General features: G+C 37.4%; 7 protein-coding genes across 7 annotated transcripts; 2 read left to right on the forward strand and 5 right to left on the reverse strand.

Moving 5' to 3' along the window:
* Window positions 1-38: 38 nt before the first annotated feature.
* On the reverse strand, window positions 39-3632 carry LOC141620948 (uncharacterized). Its single transcript, XM_074437688.1, has 3 exons — window positions 3601-3632; window positions 3014-3194; window positions 39-821 (listed from the first exon to the last, which is right to left on the reverse strand). Exons 1-3 carry the CDS (start codon window positions 3630-3632, stop codon window positions 39-41), a joined length of 996 nt encoding a protein of 331 aa, XP_074293789.1.
* Window positions 3633-4378: 746 nt separating this feature from the next.
* Window positions 4379-6093, reverse strand: LOC141622411 (uncharacterized). The gene is made up of 5 exons (XM_074438445.1): window positions 5856-6093; window positions 5289-5369; window positions 5076-5172; window positions 4789-4981; window positions 4379-4647 (listed from the first exon to the last, which is right to left on the reverse strand). The coding sequence occupies exons 1-5, from the start codon at window positions 5924-5926 to the stop codon at window positions 4541-4543; spliced, it is 549 nt and encodes a 182-aa protein (XP_074294546.1). The 5' UTR covers window positions 5927-6093; the 3' UTR covers window positions 4379-4540.
* A 3503-nt stretch (window positions 6094-9596) lies between these two features.
* LOC141620949 (ABC transporter B family member 20-like) lies at window positions 9597-10990 on the forward strand. The gene is made up of 2 exons (XM_074437689.1): window positions 9597-9618; window positions 10224-10990. The coding sequence occupies exons 1-2, from the start codon at window positions 9597-9599 to the stop codon at window positions 10973-10975; spliced, it is 774 nt and encodes a 257-aa protein (XP_074293790.1). The 3' UTR covers window positions 10976-10990.
* Window positions 10991-11881: 891 nt separating this feature from the next.
* Window positions 11882-17231, reverse strand: LOC141618958 (uncharacterized). Its single transcript, XM_074436008.1, has 4 exons — window positions 17007-17231; window positions 13939-15057; window positions 12864-12907; window positions 11882-12716 (listed from the first exon to the last, which is right to left on the reverse strand). Exons 1-4 carry the CDS (start codon window positions 17172-17174, stop codon window positions 11885-11887), a joined length of 2163 nt encoding a protein of 720 aa, XP_074292109.1. The 5' UTR covers window positions 17175-17231; the 3' UTR covers window positions 11882-11884.
* A 760-nt stretch (window positions 17232-17991) lies between these two features.
* LOC141618960 (uncharacterized) lies at window positions 17992-20012 on the reverse strand. Its single transcript, XM_074436009.1, has 6 exons — window positions 19893-20012; window positions 19328-19408; window positions 19115-19211; window positions 18828-19020; window positions 18534-18686; window positions 17992-18219 (listed from the first exon to the last, which is right to left on the reverse strand). Exons 1-4 carry the CDS (start codon window positions 19961-19963, stop codon window positions 18904-18906), a joined length of 366 nt encoding a protein of 121 aa, XP_074292110.1. The 5' UTR covers window positions 19964-20012; the 3' UTR covers window positions 17992-18219; window positions 18534-18686; window positions 18828-18903.
* Window positions 20013-21829: 1817 nt separating this feature from the next.
* On the reverse strand, window positions 21830-22627 carry LOC141620951 (putative mitochondrial protein AtMg00310). The gene is made up of 2 exons (XM_074437690.1): window positions 22199-22627; window positions 21830-22114 (listed from the first exon to the last, which is right to left on the reverse strand). The coding sequence occupies exons 1-2, from the start codon at window positions 22625-22627 to the stop codon at window positions 21830-21832; spliced, it is 714 nt and encodes a 237-aa protein (XP_074293791.1).
* A 34-nt stretch (window positions 22628-22661) lies between these two features.
* LOC141620952 (ABC transporter B family member 20-like) lies at window positions 22662-25472 on the forward strand. The gene is made up of 2 exons (XM_074437691.1): window positions 22662-22680; window positions 24706-25472. Exons 1-2 carry the CDS (start codon window positions 22662-22664, stop codon window positions 25455-25457), a joined length of 771 nt encoding a protein of 256 aa, XP_074293792.1. The 3' UTR covers window positions 25458-25472.
* The last annotated feature ends 170 nt before the right edge of the window (window positions 25473-25642 follow it).

The following is a 25642-nucleotide window of genomic DNA, read 5'->3' on the forward strand; positions in this document are numbered from 1 at the left end:
GCTTCATAGTCCTCCCAACTATAACCCGTTCGGGTTGGTCAAACGGCTTCTTTGAAAAGCAAATACTTCATATCCCTCACTTCATCATCATTGTTGCAAAATCGCCTAGCATTGTCGTATCCCACGGCAATGCTTCCGTGGACATCAACACAAGTGCTAGTTGTGTCACGCTTAGTATAGATTGCAACATATACAACAACACGACATCCATACAAGAATTTTGCATAGCAAACGAGTGCAAAACAACGCTCACCGGAAACAATATCTTTTATAAGCTTGTTAGAGGTATCCTCGAAATCTTCATTAAAGGAATGCAAATTATGTTTCTCTTTAATCACCACGGTGTTGCGAGACTTATCACTGAGATTGAAATCAATGGTGGTGTTTGTGGACGGACCATATGAGAGAACGATATCATATCCCCCTTTTAGGGATAAGATACCCTTGTTAGGAACGGTCTCGGGATTGGCAACGAATTTAGTATAGAGATTGGAAACAACACCTCGGGAGTTAGTAGCATAAATAGAACCATAAACTTCACATGGTTTATTATCATCAGTGTCGGTATGTAGTGAGACCGAGAATACTTGAATAAAAGGAGCAACTATATTTCGCTTAACCTCGCTAAAATACCAAGACTGAAATATTTTCTCATCTAAAGACCAGTCCTTTGTAAACCACTGGTCTTCTTCATCTGAAGAAGAAGATTCGTCGTCTGAGGAAGAATATTCGTCCTCCGAGGAAGAACATTCGTCCTCCGAGGAAGAACATAGCTTATCAAGTTGATCAAGAGGATACTTATTTACGGTCGTTTGTTCAACCTGCATTTAAAAAGGGTAAAGAGCAAATAGTTATTAAATGTCCTAATTAATTAAAGTTTTGGAAGCCAATTTTGTGTTTAAGCAATTGGTCTTGCTTGCGACGGGACTATCCGTCTTCAACTTGTGAATGCCAATTTTGTGTTTAATGCGAACATTGGGATATAATAATATGGCAAATTTCAATAACAAAAAGAGTACAGCGCGCACAACCTTGACGATGGCAACAACAACACGCATGATGGGTCCCACATGCCTTACCAGTTTACCAGTAACCCCACAAAACAAGATTAGAGCTTTCTACGCATGACAAAAGAAAAAAAAAAAAAAAAAAAAAAAAAAAAGAGGACTAATTTTTCATACAATTGGTCTCCCTTGTGACGGGTTACCATTTGTGACGGATATTTTGTGAGATAAAATGGTAACAAAATGGGTTAGTGGAGAAAGGGGACCACATGAATAGTGTTGCAGAGAGAGAAAAAGTGGGTATATTGTGAGGTAAAATGGTATCCGTCTTCAGCTTGTGACGGATATGTCATGTCTTCAATGAGAATTTGTGTTTTTCATAACATCCAACACTGTTCTAGGCAGAGAAAAGCATACCATAACTAGAATCAGTGTCTTCCATTTATAAATAAGGTGAGATACGTATTTGAAACTTCTTCGGTCTACAAGTTCAAAATTCTCTGTAAACTACGGAGTATATAATTGTCTAATTGTACATGTACCCTACACCCCCAACAAATTTAGCTACACTGACTTTGAAATAGATTTTCGTTTCAAATCCCAAAAGGTAAAACATAAACTCGAAATTTCTCTCACAAAATAAGTGAAACCGCGGTGCTTGGATTTGAAGGGAGGGAGTAACATTTTTTTTTCCCGAGTATTTTCACAGATGTTTTCTCGACTTGGAAATAGATTTTCGACCTACACGGCTACACTATACTTCTTCCGTTCAAATCCAAATACCCCTTAAACTCAAAATTTCTCTCACAAAAAGGTGAGACTCCGTATTAGCTAGCAAATTTCCCAAATTATCATATCGGAGTACTACATAATCTGAATTTTATTTTAAATTTAATATACTCCCTCCATAAACCTATTTTCACCCCATTTGTTTCTGGGAGGTCAAAGTTCGGAACTTTGACCGTAAATAAGTTGCAGAATAAAAATTATTAGATTATAAAACAACAAACTTTTACACTTATTTTCAGGACATTTTTCCCAAAAAAATTCAAGAAAAAAAAGTATTACGGACAAAGTGTCGTCTTGGAGACCGCAATAAATAAAGCAAATGGGGGTAAAATACAGCCCATTTATAGTATGTTATAATTGGTATGATACGGCCGTATTAGGTAAGTGTTAGCATTGGTCTGATATAGAGGGAGTACTTTATAACCTCAAAATATGAGTTACTACAAATAATGAAATAATGGTAGAGAAAAATGGATTGGGGAGGCAACCATTTTCCTCCGCAAATTAAAATCTCTCCAAATTAGAAAAGATTTAGAGGGAGACCCTGTTTTTTCGGCTAAAAGGAGCGGAACTGAACGGAGTTGGGTTGGAGTAAATTGAATGAAGCCGTGTAGGAGTAGATTTGAATGAGCTAATGACCTGAACTAAAATAGGCTCAAATTAAGCCGAAAAGAACCGGCCTAAAATAGGCTCATGAATTCTTAAATAAGCACATATCCGTCTATAACTAAAGACGGGCCACATTCCTAATAGGACAAGCAACAAGTTGGATGGTGGCCGGTGGGGGCCAAAAAAGTCACCACTTTCAAGCTATTTGACCCGTCTTTAGCTATAGACGGATATATAACAAGATTAGCTGAAAACTAAAACAGCAATTCTTCCTTGTGACGGTCACAATTTGCGACGGGCAAATGAGACCACTTTTAGAAAAAATGTAACCACTCAAGTACTATTCATAAAATGTTACTTCTAAAAAAATGGTCACATTTTCTCATAAAATGGTCACATTTGGCCCGTCGCAAATGTAAATAGTACTTGTGACGGAATAGTACCCGTCACAAATGAGAATTGGTGAAACTAAAATACAGCGGAACGGAAGGAATAGGTGTTAGTGGGAATAGTTAAGACGGATTAACAATACAGTTTCATATTCGGAACGACGAATAAAGATTAATTCAAAATTAAATTAGAAAAATTAAAAAAAAAAAAAAATAAAGAACCTGAGAAATAAAATTGGAGGTGCAGAAGAAAGAGGGGAAAGGGTGGGCCCTGAGACGGAGGAAGTTGAGAAGAGCATCATCGTACTTTGTTGTCGGAAGCTTGGTGAGTACGCCACCTATTTGTTGCCGTCGTAGGTTTCTTGACACTATTGATCCGATTCTCATCATCAATTCATCATCCCTAATTACAATTATAATATGTTTTTAACACTTTAACCTACTTTTAGTGGGTTCATTCAATTCTAGTGGGTTCAATTCTAGTGTTGTTGGATAATAACTTGGTTTCGGTTGACACGCGGCAAAACCAACCCAACTCGATTTTCCCAAACCGAAAAAGTTGACTCAGTAATCGAAATCGGCCCAAACTTCAACCTTTGAATTTGACCCGAAACTTGAATTAACTCAAGCCGACTTGAATATGACCCGAGATTTGTTGACCCGTAACTGACCCTGACCGACCTGAAACTAACCAACCTGAAAATGACACGATAATATATAACACTAGTTGAAAAAAAACAAGACTTGAAATTACTAATTTAAAATCACACTTTTATATTATTTACATTAAAATAACGAATCAATCTAACAGTAGGTATTCAATGTACTTTTCTTTCCGCATTGATATAAAAATGACCTGAACCCGAAATAACATAATCCATTGGATGATAAAAATACTTCACATGTTTATAAAATCCAACCACCGAACCGAATAAAAACCAGATAATTTGGATTATTTCTTGTTCGGGAATCCGTACCGGAACGGATTTCCGGTTTACTTTGTTTGCCCATTTGCTTCTCCAAAGCTAGTTCGATTCCGAGCAGAACTTAGATCAGTATCAATTCGTCTTGATTACACCCTTAATTATTGCGAAAATACATTCAATCAGCTAACAGGGGATTTGTGAAGGTCAATCCTGGTAGGAAATCACCTTATGAAGCACAATCCTTAAACTTTGCAGAAATTTGAAGGCGATAATATTTTCCAACTCTTTTTTTTACAAACTGAAAGATCAAACTTGAGATCATATGGGATAGCTCTATCACTGTATGATTATATCTGGTGATTGTGTTCAATAATTTACCTTTTGTAGTGTTGATTTTTCTTGTAAGCCTTAGTTTATGGAAGGATTTACTTTCCCAATTTTGTACCCTCCATTATTGTAAGCTCCTAAATGTGCATTTGATAAAGTACTCTACTTTAAAATCAATCCAATACCATTTCCTCCTCCTCATGAGCTTTCTACCCGCGACTTCTTAAGAATCATTTTTTATTCTCGTAAAAACACTTCTAGTCTTAACTATATTAACTATAAACTACTCCGTATTATAAACAACTTTTACTCAGTTTTCTTAAATACGGCTTCCTTTTTAAATACAACTTTTACTCAGCAATCACAACACAAAATACAACTTCACATAATCAACATTTCTAAATCATAACAACACACATGTTCCAGTCATTTTAATACAAAACATACAACGAAAACATAATCCAGATAGCAAATATATTACAACCACCGCCATTCTCTAATAACCGCCATGAAAGGAACTAGTGTCCTTGGGATGGTAGACATAACCTGCAATAGCATCTTCACCTTCAAGTTCGGGACAATGGGAACACTTGCGACTATTACCTGAAATTACACAAATTAACCACATTAGAAATAACTACATACATAAACCTTAAACTTGAATATAAATTTAACAGTCCTATAAAAGTAAATTAAAAAGAGCTTGGTTATTGAAATGGTAATAATAGACATTCATTTATATACCTGAAGAAGAGTCGATTAGTATTTCACAGAAGCGCAAGATTTCCCGATTTGTGATGTCAAACTCAACAAAATAAGTTGATATAGTGGAATCTGCAGCACCTTTCCGCTTAGCTTTAAAGTTCAAATGAGCAAAACAACTCCAAGTGAGAAAAATAGACGCATCCATCGACTCCACCAGTTCATAATCGGACATCTGCAAATTTTCAATTAAATATCTTCATATTTTTAAATAACTATACCTTGATCAAGGGGAAGGGGTAAGAGAATGAAAAGAATAAAGGGCGAACCTCAGGGAAGTTTTTCTGGATTATTGGGAAACATTCCTTACAAATTTCTTCACTCTGTTTCTTGTAAGTGTTAGGATCATCCCAGCCAGGCGGATGCCTAAAGTAGCCAAAAAGACGAGACATATCGTTTAAAACAGGGCAACAGGACATATGACAATGATAAATACGGAGTATGTAACATAAATTAAGTAGTAAAATGAAGATGAGACTTACGACAAGAGTTCCTCAATTTCTTTCTCACTATCTGCAAACTCTTCAGAGGTCATATACGAATAGAATGGTGCACCGCCCTCCCTGGAATATAACAAGATAGCCCTATGATTAATCTCTAAAGCTCATTTTTCGGCCAATTCATAGATTACAAAACCAAAATAGATGGTACTACAACAGAATCGAGTAGTGGAGATCAAAATTTGACATTATCATGATGGGGTTTCTAAATAAGGAAAGAGTGAACAAAACCCGACTAGCATGAAAAAGGAAAGAGGGAGCAATACGCGGACTAGGAGGTAGTAGTTGAAAGTTGATGTGCAAATTGAGTTATTATGTCAATAGAATTTTGCTACTACAGTTGGTTAAATGTTTGCAAAACCAAAAACAATAAATTTTGAATGAAAACACAACAAAATATTTAAATAGAACCCTAAATTGAAAATCACATATAATAATACACACAATTAAGCCGATAAAACCGTAACACGACAGAAGAATCAAGAAAGATAGCTAAGTATCCATTAAAGATTAACGACGACGACGAAGAAGTAGAATCAAAAGACGAACCGTGAAATATCGTCGTGCTTGCGTTTAGTATCATAGCAAACTCCCTCCTCTCCAATTTTCACCTTCATCATCCTGTATACTAGGCAAATTTTAGTTTTTTTAGGGTTTACGGAGTATATTTTTCAACCGAAACTCTTATGTGATGATGCCAAACGATGCCAATCGGGACATTATTTATATATTTTTATCGGTTTTTCTAAACCATGTCTGGTTAGGAAAGTAAAAAAAAGAGAGAATTGAGTGATGGCTTTATGGAAATTGAAATATATAATTATTTTTTGTTTCCTTAAGAGAAAAAGAATTGTACATTTATTGACTTTTTGAATTTTTGTATATTTTATTTTTTAGTTCTATACGGTTTATAAATTACATTTTTGTTTTGAGCTTATATAAAAAAAAAATTGAGTTTTTCAAAAAAAAAAAATTGAATTATAACATATTTTTTTGAGATTAATGTTTAAGTAATTGAACTCAAAAACTTTATAATAAAACTCAAAAATTTTAAATTAAAATTCAAAGACTTTATCTTAATGCTCAAAAAGTATATTATCTGAGGTACTACATTAGATATATAATCCACTTGCTGGTTTCCTAAGCATGTTAGAAAAACTCTTAATTTATTGAGCCTGGTTATGAAAGCAACGTCGAGAGTCAATCGTGGTGTGGCCAGTTTGTAACAACTACGCCTTATTTTGAACCACCTCCGACCACACCAATTCGTTGAAAATTAGGCCAGGAAAACTAACCGGTCAAGATGGCCACTTGAACCGTCCACTTAAATCGTTAAGAAATTCACCCCACCCACTACAACCGCTCTCCGTCAACCATCCAAACCCCTAAATTCTATGTATATCCTAGTTGATTAATAGACCGTGGCCCATGCCTTCGGCAAGCAATTGAGTTTCGATTATATAGTTTTTTCAACAAGGCTTGTAAGAGATTTGCGAGAATTTGGACTCAATTACTTGATCCATCCGGTGCTAGGGCCACTTTACCACTTATGTGAAACCGATGTATAAGGATAATTTTCCCATGATGCTACGTGCCTAAGGCCGAAAATTATCGAAAGCCATACTTGGCAGAAACTCAACATAAGACTACACATGAACACACTTTTCTTTTCTTTTTTTGAAAACGATAAACTGTATATTAAAACAAAAGAGTAACAAGTACAGCGGACGGAAAAAGCTAGGCTTACAGATCAATGACGATGCAGAACTAAAAGGTTGCGGATTTCTCGAATTGAGTGCCGCAAATAAACTGGTACTGGCTTATTCAAAACCAAAGAGACAGAAGAGTAAGTGGGTGATTGAGCGCAACGCATAGAGAGCAGGAGGGTCCTGGTAGGGCAGCAAAGGCAGCGGAAGTACGAAGGGAATTCAGCACAGTGTTGCCAGTGACAGACTCGGAATATGAGGTAAGAAATCTATCTTTGACGTTTTTTTCCCTCTTCACATAGATGTAGTCATGTAGTAGTAAATATCCGTTGATGGGGTAGAATAATCAAACATTAGATATGGGAGGAGACGAGAAGGGGAGGAAGCGGGATCGGGAAAAAAGACCTGGAAACTGGCTATGCGAATATACAAGGTAGTCAGCGAGACGAAGGATACGAAGAGGGTCGACCGCGACTTCGTCAAAAATAACTGAATTTCGTTCCATCCATACAGCAATTGGGTGTGAGAGCAACCCGAGTTTCGGTACAGGTACAAAATATGATCAGCAAGCCGACGATTGAAAGTGAAGCCAGGATTCGCCAAGGAGTTAATACCAAGCACGGAAGATCGCCACACATGTTGGGCAATAGTACAAGTACGGAAAAGATGATCCAGAGATTCAGGGTGGGAATTACAAAGAGCGCAGGATGTACTTACCTGGAGACCACGGTAGGAGAGATTTGTTAAAGTTGGGAGGATGTTATGAGCCAAACGCCTGAACAGCAAGGGAAACTTGGTAGAGCAGCGTATTTTCCAAATGATTTTCCATCCGACAAAGATAGCGGACAGGAAGTGGAAGTATGAGATAAAAGATAGAGAGTATCCGGACTTGACCGTGTAAACGCCGTCTTCTGTAAACTTCTAATAAAGGAAATCGTCAATATCCAGACTTGGTGGCTCCATAGCGATTATATCTTTAGCACACTGTAGCTGAAAGTAGCGGAACACCATAAGAGGATTCCAATCACCAGATGAAGTGAGGAGATCCAAAATAGAAGGTGGGGGGGCATCTGCAGATTGGCGTACAGAGGGAATCTCTCCATTAACCCATCTGCTGATGAAACATCACTTGTGATTTAGCACTCGGGAAAGGAAGATCCTTCCTATATTTAGGGACCAAATACTTAGCTAGCAAACCAGTAGGATTGAGGTCACTTTACACACACACACACATCACACACACACATGAATACACGATGACATGAACTTTCAACCCGGGCACAAATGCCCAACAAATAAGGCGACTTCCTGAAAACAATGACAAAATTATGCCTCCCTTGTAGCAATAAGAACCAATTCCAATGTCATTAGTAATACTCCCTCATCTTTTATCAATTAGCTCTTACGGTGTTGCGCAAATTTTTCGGCCATTTTCATAGACAATACTCACATTTGCTCCAACCATGTCGTATAAAACTAATTAGCCTCAAAATGGACATTTTCATGGACAATACTCACATTTGCTCCAACCATGTCGTATCAAACTAACTAAATTTTCAAATGTTATTTCTGTCCAAAGAAATTTAAAGCCCGTGAGTTTTAAATGGCGCACTACTAAAAATTTAGGATATATTTGCATTCATCAGGGACGAAGAAGCCACATGACCAGCAGATGTCATCATGAAACGCCCGTCCAGCACTGCGACACAAGCAGCATCAGTCTTGAGATGAGGTTGGACTAATTCCCACACCTTTTTCTTCTGAATCTGCACATATTCAGTCAACGACAAACTGTTCTTAAAATGGTAATTAGTAGGAAAAATGGAGGATTAGAGTAGCACAAGCATACGGTCACGTAAAACAGCCTAAAATCTAGTTTGCCCGAACCAAGATTATTACAATTCGAGAAGAATTTAGTCATATGTTGCTGTCACATAAAATAAAAGGAGTAAGAACTTAGAATAGACAATAAGACAAAGCAGTGAAGTACACACCGAAACAATCAGAGTATCAGACTAAGCCGAGTATTTGGCCACATTCTTTGTAGGTGCAAAAATCTGAATACGCATTTATTTTAATTTAAAATCTACGCATTTATTTTAATTTAAAATCTGAATACGCATTTATTTTGTAAGTATACCCCTAAGTTTACTTTGACTTTCCATTACATTTTCGTTCTTCCTTTTTGTTTTTCATTCTCCCTTTTTATTCGCATTTTGAGGCGTGTGTTCACCCATGGACGGTTCGAAAGGATGATTCATGTCAGCCGACCCCAAATCATTTTGGAATTAAGGCTCTGATGTTGTTGTTGTTGTTGTACTCTTTTGTGAACGAGTGATCGGAAGTTAGACATAAAATGAACACAAATTGTTAGATGAGACGGTCTTATGCTATAAGACCAACCCATCTGACAAAGCCCAAAACAACAAACAAATAACCGATGGAAGTTGTTGACTTGTTGTGAGTGTAACTTTACAAACTTCTCTTGACAAATTTCATTCACTTCTCCCCCGTGATCTGCTCCTTACCGCTTCCCGCCTTCCACCCTTAAGCCACCATTGATCAACCTCCGCATTAACCTCGAATGACGACTATATTTCGCACGCGTTTTTGCCCAAAAAAATCATCTCAAAGCCATATTATTTAAAACACTAAAAAGTTGTCAAACCAAAAACGATAGTTACCAAACTAAAAACCACATCTTACAAAAATAAGGTAGAAGTTTAAATATAAAGAATTAAAAACTGAATTTTTCATCATAATATTTCAAATTTTCAAGATAAAATCATAGGTTTCAAAGATTAAACTGAATAAATTACAAGGTTTGTGGGCAGATTTTGAAATAATATAAAGAGTAAATTATCAATTACACCCACGTCAAATACACATTTTTACATTTACTCCCACGTCAAATTTTTTTATTAAATTACACCCAAGTTAATAGCTCAGTTTACAAATTGCACCCAATATCGGAATCCGACCACTTTTCCGTCAAAATTCAAATTTTCTGGGTAGAAAATTGATTTTAGGACATTTTTGCCCTCCCTTCCTTCTTCTTACTTGTCAGTTTGTTTTTTCCCCTTCATACTCATCTTCCCCAATTTAATTTCTCTCTCATCTTCCCCAAATCCCCAATTTAATTTATATCAATTCGAAATAGAGAAAGTCCCCAAATCCCCAATTTAATTTATCCCTCATCAATTCGAAATAGAGGAAGTATACACAAAGGAAGATTTATGTGAGCAATGTGTTGGCGAAATTGGACCCGAAGAAGTTTTGGTGCTGAGCAATTTCAGTTTGAAAGTCGGCGGTGGTCAAACTGTCGCTGTCGTGGGAGTTTCGGGGTCGGGAAAGAGCACTATAATATCTCTTATACAAAGGTTTTATGACCCAGTTGCCGGTCAAGTTTTCCTGGATGGAAGAGATCTAAAGCAATTCAACTTGAGATGGCTTAGAAGCCATCTCGGGTTAGTTCAGCAGGAACCAGTGATCTTCTCAACTACAATAAGAGAAAATATCATATATGCAAGGCACAATGCTAGTGAAGCTGAAATGAAAGAGGCGGCTAGGATTGCAAATGCTCATCACTTCATCAGCAGCTTACCTCATGGCTATGACACTCATGTTGGTATGAGGGGTGTAGATTTGACACCTGGACAAAAACAGCGAATTGCTATAGCTAGAGTGGTATTAAAAAATGCACCCATTTTGTTGTTAGATGAGGCAAGCTCAGCCATAGAATCAGAATCTAGTAGAGTGGTTCAGGAAGCTCTGGATACATTAATAATGGGAAATAAAACAACAATTCTCATAGCCCACAGAGCCGCGATGATGAGACACGTAGACAATATTGTCGTACTTAATGGGGGTAGGATAGTCGAGGAAGGAACCCATGACACTTTGGCCGCCAAAAACGGATTGTATGTTAGGTTGATGCAGCCTCATTTTGCAAAGGGTTTATAGTAGAACTTTGTTATCGGGTTTTTGTTGATTGCCCTTTGTGCCATATGAATTATATTCATTATCTTAACCTGGAAGCTCATGTTGACCGCTTAGGCGTCTGCTGGACAGTTGGGGGAAACTGTAATATTCTTGGGTGGGTTTACTGCCAACTATTTTTTAAATATTTGGTTTAAGAATTTGTTTGATGTAGAAACTGTTGCATAGAAATTTGTTTGATGTAGAGGGAGCAATGAAATGATGGTTATTGAGAAGATGAAAGAGAAGCATGAATGAAGAAGAAAATAAATGCAGGGGCAAAATCCCGAGCAAGCCAGTGAATAGGGATAGAAATCAAAGAATCGATCTTCCTGCAAATACCAAAAGGGATAGGAGTAGCAGCCATAAGGTTGTCCTTTCATCTTCTTAATTAAACAAAATCCTGGTTCCGCCACTACACTAATAACTCAGTATTCTGCTTGGTGAAGAAAGAGAGACGATTTGCTTCTTTTTAGTCTTCCATTGGAATCATTCCCCGCAATAACAATGTCGTCTACATACACCAAAACATATAAACTACCCGCAATAACAATTAGTGTGCGGGTGATCAAGGGGTTGGATATTGAAAAACAGATCAGTCTATGCAGTTTGGGTCAAGCCATGCTCGGATAAAAACAACACAAGCTATACGAGCTTTTCAGGGTTTTTTGTGCTTAGATATTAGCCAGACGAATTACGCAAGACCGGGTTGGGTCAATTGGCAATTTGTTTTCATGATTCATACAAATAATGTCTTTGCATAAAGTATATAGTAATACAGTAATACTCCTTTATTGTTAAGGGGCACAGTAATACTTATCAACAACACCCAGTGAGCACCGAATGTAGCGGCTGGGTTCCCTCACCAGCGGAAAAAAAAAAAAAAAAAAAAAATCAACAACGCTCGAACTTGGCCGAAATTTGAACGCCGGAATAATTTCCCAGTATTTCAGCACGTATTGTTCTCGACAAACCGATCTTCATCTCTTTCTTGCCAAACACAATATCTTTTACGTTGCTACAGGACAATATATCCAAGTCAAGCTCGACAACAAGAGCGGCACCTTCAGGAACCACGACCACTGACTTCAATAACGGAATTCTCAAATCATCGACTAATTGTATACGATCAGTCTTTGGTTTATAAAAAAGCCGACTTCTGTAATATTTCTTCGCATACATTGTGGAATAGCTCTGATTGCTATAAGTAGCAAAGACTGACCCACAAATAAAAATGGGAAAGGATGAAGAATAGTCGGGTAAGAACCGGATTTCAACGGTAGCTTGGCATGCACTGTCGAAGATGACGTAATGTAACAAAGCATAGCCATGAGCTCCCTTGATATATGTACATAGTCTTTTATCTAATGGAAGATTGCCTCGAGATGTTATATGATTGTAGTCGAATTCACCCCAGCATAATTCCTTGTTGTTTGTCGGGTCTATGAGATAGAGATTCATACGAAATGGATCATGACAGCGCATCGGATACTGACCTTCTATTAAAATAGAACCCTTCTCCTCCGATAAAATATCTGGATTGTCGAGGTCCCGTCCAAAGATATTCTTAACTCGGTCGAGATTAGAATCTTCAACAGATATCTTTCCGCAAACACTAGAAACCTCGTGATTAGTTCCACAAACATATACAGAGAACAACTCCGCCAATGTAAGCCCGTAAAATATCTTGCTAGCCTCGACTGTGTTGTCGCTTGAACGTGTGCCCCTATTGAATAAACAAGTCAATACCAAATTCTATAGGAAAAAAATTGCTGTGCTATGTTTTTTTTTTTTTTTGACAACATGCTTTGCTAATGTCAAAGTCAAATAAAAGGATCGCTTCATATGAGAATTTGTATTTGTAGAGACTTACTCAAAATGAGTCAACGTCAAATTCTGTTCTGGATGAGAACGAGCCTGATCAAAAGAGGATTAAGAGCATCAATAAAACAATTGACAACATTAGAAATGTATTGTTCGGGACTTAGAAAACCGATCATGTTGTCCATTAGTTCAATAGTATCACCGAGCTTACTTTTAAAAGGAAAAAGGCGTACTAAGGCAACAAGGCCCGTCTGAAGCAAGACGCACTGTTTCGCTCGTGGCTCGCATGGCCTTGGGCTTAACTGCTTAAGCATATGCTTATTTAGGCCAACTCACCAACGAAATTTAACAAAGTTCAGCAATAGTAAAACACTTTGGCAAAAAAAGACGTCATAATTTGGTATTATCCAGCAAAGTTTTTAAATTTCAACTAACATAACCGAAGTTTAATCACTCTCGATTCCCATGAAGTTTACAAAGCGATTGCTCAGACAAATTATGCACACAACAACATTACTGGGTTAAGTCCATTGAACTATAGGATTAGTTAAGTCATTAAAACAACAATATTACTGGGTTAAGTCCATCGGGTCGGCTTTCAGTCAGGTCCACCTAGGCCCAAACCCGCAATCCCCACCTAGGACCCATACCCGCTAATAGGGCGGAGCACTGATCGGATATCCGATCTAAAATGCTAGTTCGAATCGGAAATCAATCAATCCTAAAGGCAGATATCCATATCTGATCCAAATCTTTCGGATACCGCTAATTGACACACTTTTTTTTCCTTTTTTTTTCACTTTCACTTGCTTAAATTAAATGGCAAGTTAAAGTTTAAATATCCTCCTATGTTACAAAAATGTACTCAATACATCTTTTTAGTGCAATAAATATATTAGGGACTTTATTTAACATTTTAATATAGTATTTCTTAAATTTCGTAAGGATCGCTATTTTTTAATCTGAGCCCTCCATTTCGGTCCGTAGAAGAGGGCCTCTCAAATTCATTAGACGGCCCTGCAAACCAATATTACTAACCCGTAGCTGCCCAACGCTAGTTTGACAGATTGAACTCGTAATATTAACATTTGAAGTCATAAAAATTTGGAACTTAATGAGTTTACCTGGATATTTTTCTGATCATCAATTTTGTTGCTAACGCCGACCCGTGAATTATCTGTCAGTGCATCCAATTCGGCCTCTCCGACATCTTCTCTACTATCAAAATCTGGTATAAACTCCGAATGAGGACGGTCCAAGACCACAATCACTTTAATAGTACCAAATTCATCATCAATTGACTTTTTGCTTTGACCACCCACATGGAACTCAACAGAGCCACTAACTAATCGGCCACGGGAATCTGAGACGTCTGCATCAATGACGAGAGCGGAACCTGCAGGAAGAACCACTACAGATCTAGATAGCTTCATAGTCCTCCCAACTATAACCCGTTCAGGTTGGTCAAACGGCTTGTTGAAAAGCAAATACTTCATATCCCTCACTTCGTCATCATTGTTGCAAAATCGCCTAGCATTGTCGTATCCCACGACAATGCTTCCGTGGACATCAACACAAGTGCTAGTTGTGTCACGCTTAGTATAGATTGCAACATATACAACAACACGACATCCATACAAGAATTTTGCATAGCAAACGAGTGCAAAACAACGCTCACCGTAAACAATATCTTTTATAAGCTTGTTAGAGGTATCCTCAAAATCTTCATTAAAGGAATGCAAATTATGTTTCTCTTTAATCACCACGGTGTTGCGAGACTTATCACTGACATTGAAATCAATGGTGGTGTTTGTGGACGGACCATATGAGAGAACGATATCATATCCCCCTTTTAGGGATAAGATACCCTTGTTAGGAACGGTCTCGGGATTGGCAACGAATTTAGTATAGAGATTGGAAACAACACCTCGGGAGTTAGTAGCATAAATAGAACCATAAACTTCACATGGTTTATCATCATCAATGTCGGTATGTAGTGAGACCGAGAATACTTGAATAAAAGGAGCAACTATATTTCGCTTAACCTCGCTAAAATACCAAGACTGAAATATTTTCTCATCTAAAGACCAGTCCTTTGTAAACCACTTGTCTTCTTCATCTGAAGAAGAACATTCGTCGTCTGAGGAAGAACATTCGTCCTCCGAGGAAGAACATTCGTCATCGGAAAGTGATAGCTTATCAAGTTGATCAAGAGGATACTTATTTACGGTCGTTTGTTCAACCTGCATTTAAAAAGGGTAAAGAGCAAATATTTATTAAATGTCCTAAATTAAAGTTTAGGAAGCGAATTTAAGCATGAATATTGGGATATAATAATATGGCAAGTTTTCATAACAAAAACAGTACACCGCGCACAACCTTTACGATGGCAACAACCAGTGGTGGAACCAGGGAGGGGCAAGCAGGGGCGGTCCGCCCCCGCTGGCGTTTGAAAATTTCCAAATTATTAGTTGAAATTTTCAATTTTTTTTGAGCCCCTTATAATATTACCGTTGCACCCCCTGAAAATTTTCGCCCCGCTAACTTAAATTCCCCGGCTCAAATCACTGGCAACAACAACACGCACGATGGGTCCCCATGCCTTAATTTTTCATAACATCCAAAACTGTACTAGGCAGAGAAAAGCATACCATAACTAGAAGTCTAGAATCAGTGTCTTCCATTTATAAACACAAATTCTCATTGAAGACATGACATATCCGTCACAAGCTGAAGACGGATACCATTTTACCTCACAATATACCCACTTTTTCTCTCTCTGCAACACTATTCATGTGGTCCCCTTTCTCCACTAACCCATTTTGTTACCATTTTATCTCACAAAATATCCGTCACAAATGGTAACCCGTCACAAGGGAGACCAATTGATTGTCTAATTGTACATGTACCCTAGACCCCCAACAGATTTAGCTACACTGACTTTGAAATAGATTTTCGTCCTACACGCTATACTTCTTCCATTTCAAATCCAAAAAAGTAAAACATAAACTCGAAATTTCTCTCACGAAATAAGTGAAACCGCGGTGCTTGGATTTGAAGGGAGGAGTAACTTTTTTTTTCTCCGTATTTTCACAGAAGTTTTATCGACTTGGAAATAGATTTTCGACCTACACGGCTACACTATACTTCTTCCGTTCAAATCCAAATACCCCATAAACTCAAAATTTCTCTCACAAAAAGGTGAGACTGCGTATTAGCTAGCAAATTTCCCAAATTGTCATATCGGAGTACTACATAATCTGAATTTTATTTTAAATTTAATATACTCCTTCGACAAACTTATTTTCACCCCATTTGTTTCTGGGAGGTCAAAGTTCGGAACTTTGACCGTAAATAAGTTGCAGAATAAAAATTATTAGATTATAAAACAAAAATATTTACACTTATTTTCATGACATTTTTCACGAAAAAAAATTCAAAAAAAAAAATTAACACGGACAAAGTGTCGTCTTGGAGACCGCAATAAATAAAGCAAATGGGGTGAAAAACAGCCCATTTATAGTATGTTATAATTGGTATGATACGGTCGTATTAGGTAAGTGTTAGCATTGGTCTGATATAGAGGGAGTACTTTATAACTTCAAAATATGAGTTACTACAAATAATGAAATAATGGTAGAGAAAAATGGTAGGGGGAAGCATCCATTTCCATCCGCAAATCAAAATCTCTCCACAATAGAAAAGATTTAGAGGGAGATCCTGTTTTCCGGCTAAAAGGAGCGGAACTAAACGGAGTTGGGTTGGAGTAAATTGAATGAAGCCGTGTAGGAGTAGATTTGAATGAGCTAATGACCAGAACTAAAATAGGCTCAAATTAAGCCGAAAAGAACCGGCCTAAAATAGGCTCATGAATTCTTAAATAAGCACATATCCGTCTATAACTAAAGACGGGCCACATTCCTAATAGGAAAAGCAACAAGTTGGATGGTGGCCGGTGGGGGCCAAAAAAGTCACCACTTTCAAGCTATTTGACCCGTCTTTAGCTATAGACGGATATATAGCAATAGCAAGATTAGCTGAAAACTAAAATACAGCGGAACGGAAGGAATAGGTGTTAGTGGGAATAGTTAAGACGGATTAACAATACAGTTTCATATTCGGAACGACGAATAAAGATTAATTCAAAATTAAATTAGAAAAAATAAATAAATAAATAAATAAATAAAAGAACCTGAGAAATAAAATTGGAGGAGCAGAAGAAAGAGGGGAAAGGGTGGGCCCTGAGATGGAGGAAGTTGAGAAGAGCGTCATCGTACTTTGTTGTCGGTAGCTTGGTGAGTACACCTCCTATTTGTTGCCGTCGTAGGTTTCTTGACACTATTGATCCGATTCTCATCATCAATTCATCATCCCTAATAGTCTAAAGTCTAATACAATTACGATTGCCAATTTGCCACGACATGTTTAACCTAACTTCTAGTGGGTTCAATTCTAGTGTTGTTGGATAATACCTTGGTTTGGGTTGACTCAAGGCAAAACCAATCCAACTCGATTTTCCAAATCCGAAAAAGTTGACCCAATAACCGAAATTGACCCAAACTTCAACCTTTGAATTTGACCCGAAACCTGAATTAATTAACCCAAGCCGACCTGAATATGATCCGAGATTTGTTGACCCGTAACTGACTCTGACCGACCTGAAACTAACCAACCTGAAAATGACCCGACAAAATATAACACTAGTTGGAAAAAAACAAGACTTGAAATTACTAATTTAAAATCACACTTTTATATTATTTACACTAAAATAACGAATCAATCTAACGGTAGGTATTTAGCGTAACTTTTTTTCTCGTAATCATTGACACAAAAATGACCTGAATTCAAAATAACCTGACCATTGGATGATAAAAATACTTCACATGTTTATAAAATCCAACCAACGAACCGAATAAAAACCAGATAATTTGGATTATTTCTTGTTCGGGAATCCGTGAGTGAAGATTGATGTAAAACACTTAACCGCCGAGCTAGCTAATAGCCTAATACGGAGTATTTGTTTTTCCGATTGAAAAGGGCCCTAAAAAATACAAGTTAATCTAAGGTGTTACAATCAACATAATGTTTAAAATAAAGTATTATAAATAAAGAGAGTGCCCTTAGGAGACGAGCTAGAACATTGAATCCAGTTCAAGCTATATCATACAAGCCGATTTCGAGCAGAAGTGAGATCAGTCAGTATCAAATCGTCTTGATTACACCCTTAATTATATTTGTGCAAACTGGAGACCATATGGGATAGCTCAATCACTGTATGATTATATCTTGGTGATTGAGTTCAATAATTTACCATTTGTGTTGTTGATTTTTCTTGTAAGCCTTAGTTTATGGAAGGATTTATTTTCCCAAATTTGTACCCTCCAATCCGCCATTATTGTAAGCTCCTAAATGTGCATTTGATAAAGTACTCTACTTTAAAATCAATCCAATACCATTTCCTCCACCTCATGAGCTTTCTACCCGCGACTTCTTAAGAATCATTTTTTATTCTCGTAAAAACACTTTTAGTCTTAACTATATTAACTATAAACTACTCTGTATTATAATCAACTTTTACTCGGTTTTCTTAAATAGGGCTTCCTTTTTAAATACAACTTTTTACTCAGCAATCGCAACACAAAATACAACTTCACATAATCGACATTTCTAAATCATAACAACACACATGTTCCAGTCATTTTAATACAAAACATACGACGAAAACATAATCCAGATAGCAAATATATTACAACCACCGCCATTCTCTAATAACCGCCGTGAAAGGAACTAGTGTCCTTGGGATGGTAGACATAACCTGCAATAGCATCTTCACCTTCAAGTTCGGGACAATGGGAACACTTGCGACTATTACCTGAAATTACACAAATTAACCACATTAGAAATAACTACATACATAAACCTTAAACTTGAATATAAATTTAACAGTCTTATAAAAGTAAATTAAAAAGAGCTTGGTTATTGAAATGGTAATAATAGACATTCATTTATATACCTGAAGAAGAGTCGATTAGTATTTCACAGAAGCGCAAGATTTCCCGATTTGTGATGTCAAACTCAACAAAATAAGTTCATATAGTGGAATCTGCAGCACCTTTCCGCTTAGCTTTAAAGTTCAAATGAGCAAAACAACTCCAAGTGAGAAAAATAGACGCATCCATCGACTCCACCAGTTCATAATCGGACATCTGCAAATTTTCAATTAAATATCTTCATATTTTTAAATAATTATACCTTGATCAAGGGGAAGGGGTAAGAGAATGAAAAGAATAAAGGGCGAACCTCAGGGAAGTTTATCTGGATTATTGGGAAACATTCCTCACAAATTTCTTCACTCTGTTTCTTGTAAGTGTTAGGATCATCCCAGCCAGGCGGATGCCTAAAGTAGCCAAAAAGACGAGACATATCGTTTAAAACAGGGCAACAGGGCATATGACAATGATAAATAGGGAGTATGTAACATAAATTAAGTAGTAAAATGAAGATGAGACTTACGACAAGAGTTCCTCGATTTCTTTCTCACTATCTGCAAACTCTTCAGAGGTCATATACGAATAAAATGGTGCACCGCCCTCCCTGGAATATATAACAAGATAGCCCCATGATTAATCTCTAAAGCTCATTTTCGGCCAATCCATAGATTACAAAACCAAAATAGATGGTAATACAACAGAATCGATTAGTGGAGATCAAAATTTGACATTATCATGATGGGGTTTCTAAATAAGGAAAGAGTGAAAAAAACCCGACTAGCATGAAAAAGGAAAGAGGGAGCAATACGCGGACTAGGAGGCAGTAGTTGATGTGCAAATTGAGTTATTATGTCAATAGCACTTTGCTACTACAGTAGGTTAAATGTTTGCAAAACCAAAAACAATAAATTTTGAATGAAAAAACAAAAAAAAAAATATTTAAAAAGAACCCTAAATTGAAAATCACATACTATAATAATACACACAATTAAGCCGATAAAACCGTAACACGACAGAAGAATCAAGAAAGATAGCTAAGTATCCATTAAAGATTAACGACGACGAAGAAGTAGAATCAAAAGACGAACCGTGAAATATCGTCGTGCTTGCGTTTAGTATCATAGCAAACTCCCTCCTCTCCAATTTTCACCTTCATCATCCTGTATACTAGGCAAATTTTAGTTTTTTTAGGGTTTACGGAGTATATTTTTCAACCGAAACTCTTATGTGATGATGCCAATCGGGACACTATTTATATATTTTTATCGGTTTCTAAACCATGTCTGGTTAGGAAAGTAAAAAAGAGAGAGAATTGAGTGATGTCTTTATGGAAATTGAAATATATAATTATTTTTTGTTTCCTTAAGAGAAAAAGAATTGTACATTTATTGACTTTTTGAATTTTTGTATATTTTATTTTTTTTAGTTCTATACGGTTTATAAATTACATTTTTGTTTTGAGCTTATATAAAAAAAATTGATTGAGTTTTTCAAAAAAAAAATTGAATTATAACATAACTTTTTGAGATTAATGTTTAAGTAAATGAACTCAAAAACTTTATAATCAAACTCAAAAATTTTAAATTAAAATTTAAAAACTTTATCTAATGCTCAAAAAGTAGATCATCTGATGATGGACTACATTAGATGTATAATCCACCTGCTGGTTTCCTAAGCATGTTAGAAAAACTCTTCATTTATTGAGCCTGGTTATGAAAGCAACGCCAAGAGTCAACTGTGGTGTGGCCAGTTTGTAACAACTACGCCTTATTTTGAACCACCTCCGACCACACCAATTCGTTGGAAATTAGGCCACGAAAACTGACCCGTCAAGATGGCCACTTGAATCGTCCACTTAATTGACCGTGGCCAGTATGTATATCCTAGTTGATTCATAGACCGTGGCCCATGCCTTCCGCAAGCAATTGAGTTTCGATTATATAGTTTTTTCAACAAGACTTGTAAGAGATTTGCGAGAATTTGGACTCAATTACTTGATCCATCCGGTGCTAGGACCACTTTACCACTTATGTGAAACCGATGTATAAGGATAATTTTCCCATGATGCTATACTTGGCAGAAACTCAACGTAAGACTACACATGAACACACTTTTTTTTGAAAACGATGAACTGTTTATATTAAAACAAAAGAGTAACAAGTACAACGGACGGAAAAAGCTAGCTAGGCTTACAGATCAATGACGATGCAGAACTAAAAGGTTGCGGATTTCTCGAATTGCGTGCCGCAAATAAACTGGTACTGGCTTATTCAAAACCAAAGAGACAGAAGAGAAAAGTGGGTGATTGAGCGCAACGCATAGAGAGCAGGAGGGTCCTGGTAGGGCAGCAAAGGCAGAGGAAGTACGAAGGGAATTCAGCACAGTGTTGCCAGTGACAGACTCGGAATATGAGGTAAGAAATCTATCTTTGACGTTTTCCCTCTTCACATAGATGTAGTAGTAAATATCCGCTGATGGGGTAGAATAATCAACATGGGAGGAGACGAGAAGGGGAGGAAGCAAGATCGGGAAAAAAACCTGGAAACTGGCTATGCGAATATACAAGGTAGTCAGCGAGACGAAGGATACGAAGAGGGTCGACTGCGACTTCGTCAAAAATAACTGAATTTCGTTCCATCCATACAGCAATTGGGTGTGAGAGCAACCCGAGTTTCAGTACAGGTACAAAATATGATCAGCAAGCCAACGATTGAAAGTGAAGCCAGGATTCGCCAAGGAGTTAATACCAAGCAGGGAAGATCACCACAGATGTTGGGCAATAGTGCAAGTACGGAAAAGATGATCCAGGGATTCAGGGTGGGAATTACAAAGAGCACAGGAAGTACTTACCTGGAGACCACGGTAGGAGAGATTTGTTAAAGTTGGGAGGATGTTATGAGCCAAACGCCAGAGCAGCAAGGGAAACTTGGTAGTGCAGCGTGTTTTCCAAATGATTTTCCAAGGGAAGGCATCCGACAAAGAGAGCGGACAGGAAGTTGAAGTATGAGATAAAAGATAAAGAGTATCAGGACTTGACCATGTAAACGGCATCTTCTGTAAACTTCCAATAAAGGAAGTCGTCAATATCCAGACTTGGTGGCTCCATAGCTATGATATCTTCAGCACACTGTGGCTGAAAGTAGCGGAACACCATAAGAGGATTCCAATCACCAGATGAAGTGAGGAGATCCGAAATAGAGTATCCGGACTTGACCATGTAAACGCCGTCTTCTGTAAACTTCCAATAAAGGAAATCGTCAATATCCAGACTTGGTGGCTCCATACCGATGATATCTTTAGCACACTGTGGCTGAAAGTAGCGGAACAGCATAAGAGGAATCCAATCAGCATAAGAGGATTCCAATCACCAGAGGAGATCTGCAGATTGGCGTACAGAGGGAATTTCTCCATTAACCCAACTGCTGGTGAATAGATTGATCAAACGACCATTACCAATCTTCCAGGCAAAAGCAGGCGAGCAAGACCTAGCAGCCTGGCAAATGCCCGACCACAAAAACGACGGTTGTGAAACTTGTGATTTAGTACTCGGGAAAGGAAGATCCTTCCTATATTTAGGGACCAAATACTTAGCTAGCAAACCAGTAGGATTGAGGTGGATGCGCCAAAGGTTCTTCAAAAGAGAAGACTGACTGAGAAGGTGAACATTTTTTATGCCAAGACCGCCGCTCTGTCGAGGTTGATGAAGAAAATCCCGAGCAAGCCGGTGAATTGAGTGCCGTTTCAGGTCTTTTCTCCACCAAAAAGCAGAAATCAAAGAATCGATCTTCCTGCAAATACCAAGAGGGATAGGAGTAGCAGCCATAAAGTGGTTAATAGAACCAAGCAGGATGGCAGAAATGACAATTAGCTTACAAGGTTGACTAAGATGAAGGGAAGACCAGGACACGATCCGAGAGGTCACTTTACACACACACACACACGAATACATAATGAACTTTCAACCCGGACACAAATGCCCTACAAATAAGGCGACTTCCTGAAAACAATGACAAAATTATGCCTCCCTTGTAGCAATAAGAATCAATTCTAATGTCAGTAGTAATACTCCCACATCTTTTATCAATTAGCTCTTAGGGTGCTGCGCAAATTTTTCGGCCATTTTCATAGACAATACTCACATTTGCTCCAACCATGTCGTATAAAACTAATTAGCCTCAAAATGGACATTTTCATGGACAATACTCACATTTGCTCCAACCATGTCGTATCAAACTAACTAAATTTTCAAATGTTATTTCTGTCCAAAGAAATTTAAAGCCCGTGAGTTTTAAATGGCGCACTACTAAAAATTTAGGATATATTTGCATTCATCAGGGACGAAGAAGCCACATGACCAGCAGATGTCATCATGAAACGCCCGTCCAGCACTGCGACACAAGCAGCATCAGTCTTGAGATGAGGTTGGACTAATTCCCACACCTTTTTCTTCTGAATCTGCACATATTCAGTCAACGACAAACTGTTCTTAAAATGGTAATTAGTAGGAAAAATGGAGGATTAGAGTAGCACAAGCATACGGTCACGTAAAACAGCCTAAAATCTAGTTTGCCCGAACCAAGATTATTACAATTCGAGAAGAATTTAGTCATATGTTGCTGTCACATAAAATAAAAGGAGTAAGAACTTAGAATAGACAATAAGACAAAGCAGTGAAGTACACACCGAAACAATCAGAGTATCAGACTAAGCCGAGTATTTGGCCACATTCTTTGTAGGTGCAAAAATCTGAATACGCATTTATTTTAATTTAAAATCTACGCATTTATTTTAATTTAAAATCTGAATACGCATTTATTTTGTAAGTATACCCCTAAGTTTACCTTGACTTTCCATTACATTTTCGTTCTTCCTTTTTGTTTTTCATTTTCCCTTTTTTATTCGCATTTTGAGGCGTGTGTTCACCCATGGACGGTTCGAAAGGATGATTCATGTCAGCCGACCCCAAATCATTTTGGAATTAAGGCTCTGATGTTGTTGTTGTTGTTGTACTCTTTTGTGAACGAGTGATCGGAAGTTAGACATAAAATGAACACAAATTGTTAGATGAGACGGTCTTATGCTATAAGACCAACCCATCTGACAAAGCCCAAAACAACAAACAAATAACCGATGGAAGTTGTTGACTTGTTGTGAGTGTAACTTTACAAACTTCTCTTGACAAATTTCATTCACTTCTCCCCCGTGATCTGCTCCTTACCGCTTCCCGCCTTCCACCCTTAAGCCACCATTGATCAACCTCCGCATTAACCTCGAATGACGACTATATTTCGCACGCGTTTTTGCCCAAAAAAATCATCTCAAAGCCATATTATTTAAAACACTAAAAAGTTGTCAAACCAAAAACGATAGTTACCAAACTAAAAACCACATCTTACAAAAATAAGGTAGAAGTTTAAATATAAAGAATTAAAAACTGAATTTTTCATCATAATATTTCAAATTTTCAAGATAAAATCATAGGTTTCAAAGATTAAACTGAATAAATTACAAGGTTTGTGGGCAGATTTTGAAATAATATAAAGAGTAAATTATCAATTACACCCACGTCAAATACACATTTTTACATTTACTCCCACGTCAAATTTTTTTATTAAATTACACCCAAGTTAATAGCTCAGTTTACAAATTGCACCCAATATCGGAATCCGACCACTTTTCCGTCAAAATTCAAATTTTCTGGGTAGAAAATTGATTTTAGGACATTTTTGCCCTCCCTTCCTTCGTCTTACTTGTCAGTTTGTTTTTTCCCCTTCATACTCATCTTCCCCAATTTAATTTCTCTCTCATCTTCCCCAAATCCCCAATTTAATTTATATCAATTCGAAATAGAGAAAGTCCCCAAATCCCCAATTTAATTTATCCCTCATCAATTCGAAATAGAGGAAGTATACACAAAGGAAGATTTATGTGAGCAATGTGTTGGCGAAATTGGACCCGAAGAAGTTTTGGTGCTGAGCAATTTCAGTTTGAAAGTCGGCGGTGGTCAAACTGTCGCTGTCGTGGGAGTTTCGGGGTCGGGAAAGAGCACTATAATATCTCTTATACAAAGGTTTTATGACCCAGTTGCCGGTCAAGTTTTCCTGGATGGAAGAGATCTAAAGCAATTCAACTTGAGATGGCTTAGAAGCCATCTCGGGTTAGTTCAGCAGGAACCAGTGATCTTCTCAACTACAATAAGAGAAAATATCATATATGCAAGGCACAATGCTAGTGAAGCTGAAATGAAAGAGGCGGCTAGGATTGCAAATGCTCATCACTTCATCAGCAGCTTACCTCATGGCTATGACACTCATGTTGGTATGAGGGGTGTAGATTTGACACCTGGACAAAAACAGCGAATTGCTATAGCTAGAGTGGTATTAAAAAATGCACCCATTTTGTTGTTAGATGAGGCAAGCTCAGCCATAGAATCAGAATCTAGTAGAGTGGTTCAGGAAGCTCTGGATACATTAATAATGGGAAATAAAACAACAATTCTCATAGCCCACAGAGCCGCGATGATGAGACACGTAGACAATATTGTCGTACTTAATGGGGGTAGGATAGTCGAGGAAGGAACCCATGACACTTTGGCCGCCAAAAACGGATTGTATGTTAGGTTGATGCAGCCTCATTTTGCAAAGGGTTTATAGTAGAACTTTGTTATCGGGTTTTTGTTGATTGCCCTTTGTGCCATATGAATTATATTCATTATCTTAACCTGGAAGCTCATGTTGACCGCTTAGGCGTCTGCTGGACAGTTGGGGGAAACTGTAATATTCTTGGGTGGGTTTACTGCCAACTATTTTTTAAATATTGGGTTTAAGAATTTGTTTGA

The sequence above is a fragment of the Silene latifolia genome, chromosome X (assembly GCF_048544455.1).
Source record: "Silene latifolia isolate original U9 population chromosome X, ASM4854445v1, whole genome shotgun sequence".
Classification (NCBI taxonomy): domain Eukaryota; kingdom Viridiplantae; phylum Streptophyta; class Magnoliopsida; order Caryophyllales; family Caryophyllaceae; genus Silene; species Silene latifolia.

What these genes read in the sequence shown, in the direction of transcription:
- LOC141620951 (XM_074437690.1), bottom strand. Translation starts at nt 22,627, where the DNA reads ATGGCTGCTACTCCTATCCCTCTTGGTATTTGCAGGAAGATCGATTCT. An exon ending in TTAATGGAGAAATTCCCTCT is followed by an intron (nt 22,115 to 22,198) that starts GTACGCCAATCT and finishes CGCTACTTTCAG; the next exon opens with CCACAGTGTGCTAAAGATAT.
- LOC141618960 (XM_074436009.1), bottom strand. Translation starts at nt 19,963, where the DNA reads ATGATGAAGGTGAAAATTGGAGAGGAGGGAGTTTGCTATGATACTAAA. An exon ending in GAAATCGAGGAACTCTTGTC is followed by an intron (nt 19,212 to 19,327) that starts GTAAGTCTCATC and finishes TGGCTACTTTAG; the next exon opens with GCATCCGCCTGGCTGGGATG. An exon ending in TCCAGATAAACTTCCCTGAG is followed by an intron (nt 19,021 to 19,114) that starts GTTCGCCCTTTA and finishes GAAAATTTGCAG; the next exon opens with ATGTCCGATTATGAACTGGT.
- LOC141622411 (XM_074438445.1), bottom strand. Translation starts at nt 5,926, where the DNA reads ATGATGAAGGTGAAAATTGGAGAGGAGGGAGTTTGCTATGATACTAAA. An exon ending in GAAATTGAGGAACTCTTGTC is followed by an intron (nt 5,173 to 5,288) that starts GTAAGTCTCATC and finishes TGGCTACTTTAG; the next exon opens with GCATCCGCCTGGCTGGGATG. An exon ending in ACTAATCGACTCTTCTTCAG is followed by an intron (nt 4,648 to 4,788) that starts GTATATAAATGA and finishes GTGTAATTTCAG; the next exon opens with GTAATAGTCGCAAGTGTTCC.
- LOC141620948 (XM_074437688.1), bottom strand. Translation starts at nt 3,632, where the DNA reads ATGCGGAAAGAAAAGTACATTGAATACCTACT. An exon ending in AAGTACATTGAATACCTACT is followed by an intron (nt 3,195 to 3,600) that starts GTTAGATTGATT and finishes AATTGTAATTAG; the next exon opens with GGATGATGAATTGATGATGA. An exon ending in CCTCCAATTTTATTTCTCAG is followed by an intron (nt 822 to 3,013) that starts GTTCTTTATTTT and finishes TTTTAAATGCAG; the next exon opens with GTTGAACAAACGACCGTAAA.
- LOC141618958 (XM_074436008.1), bottom strand. Translation starts at nt 17,174, where the DNA reads ATGATGAGAATCGGATCAATAGTGTCAAGAAACCTACGACGGCAACAA. An exon ending in CCTCCAATTTTATTTCTCAG is followed by an intron (nt 15,058 to 17,006) that starts GTTCTTTTATTT and finishes TTTTAAATGCAG; the next exon opens with GTTGAACAAACGACCGTAAA. An exon ending in TTGACGTTGACTCATTTTGA is followed by an intron (nt 12,717 to 12,863) that starts GTAAGTCTCTAC and finishes TTTATTCAATAG; the next exon opens with GGGCACACGTTCAAGCGACA.
- LOC141620949 (XM_074437689.1), top strand. Translation starts at nt 9,597, where the DNA reads ATGACGACTATATTTCGCACGC. An exon ending in GACGACTATATTTCGCACGC is followed by an intron (nt 9,619 to 10,223) that starts GTTTTTGCCCAA and finishes AATTCGAAATAG; the next exon opens with AGGAAGTATACACAAAGGAA.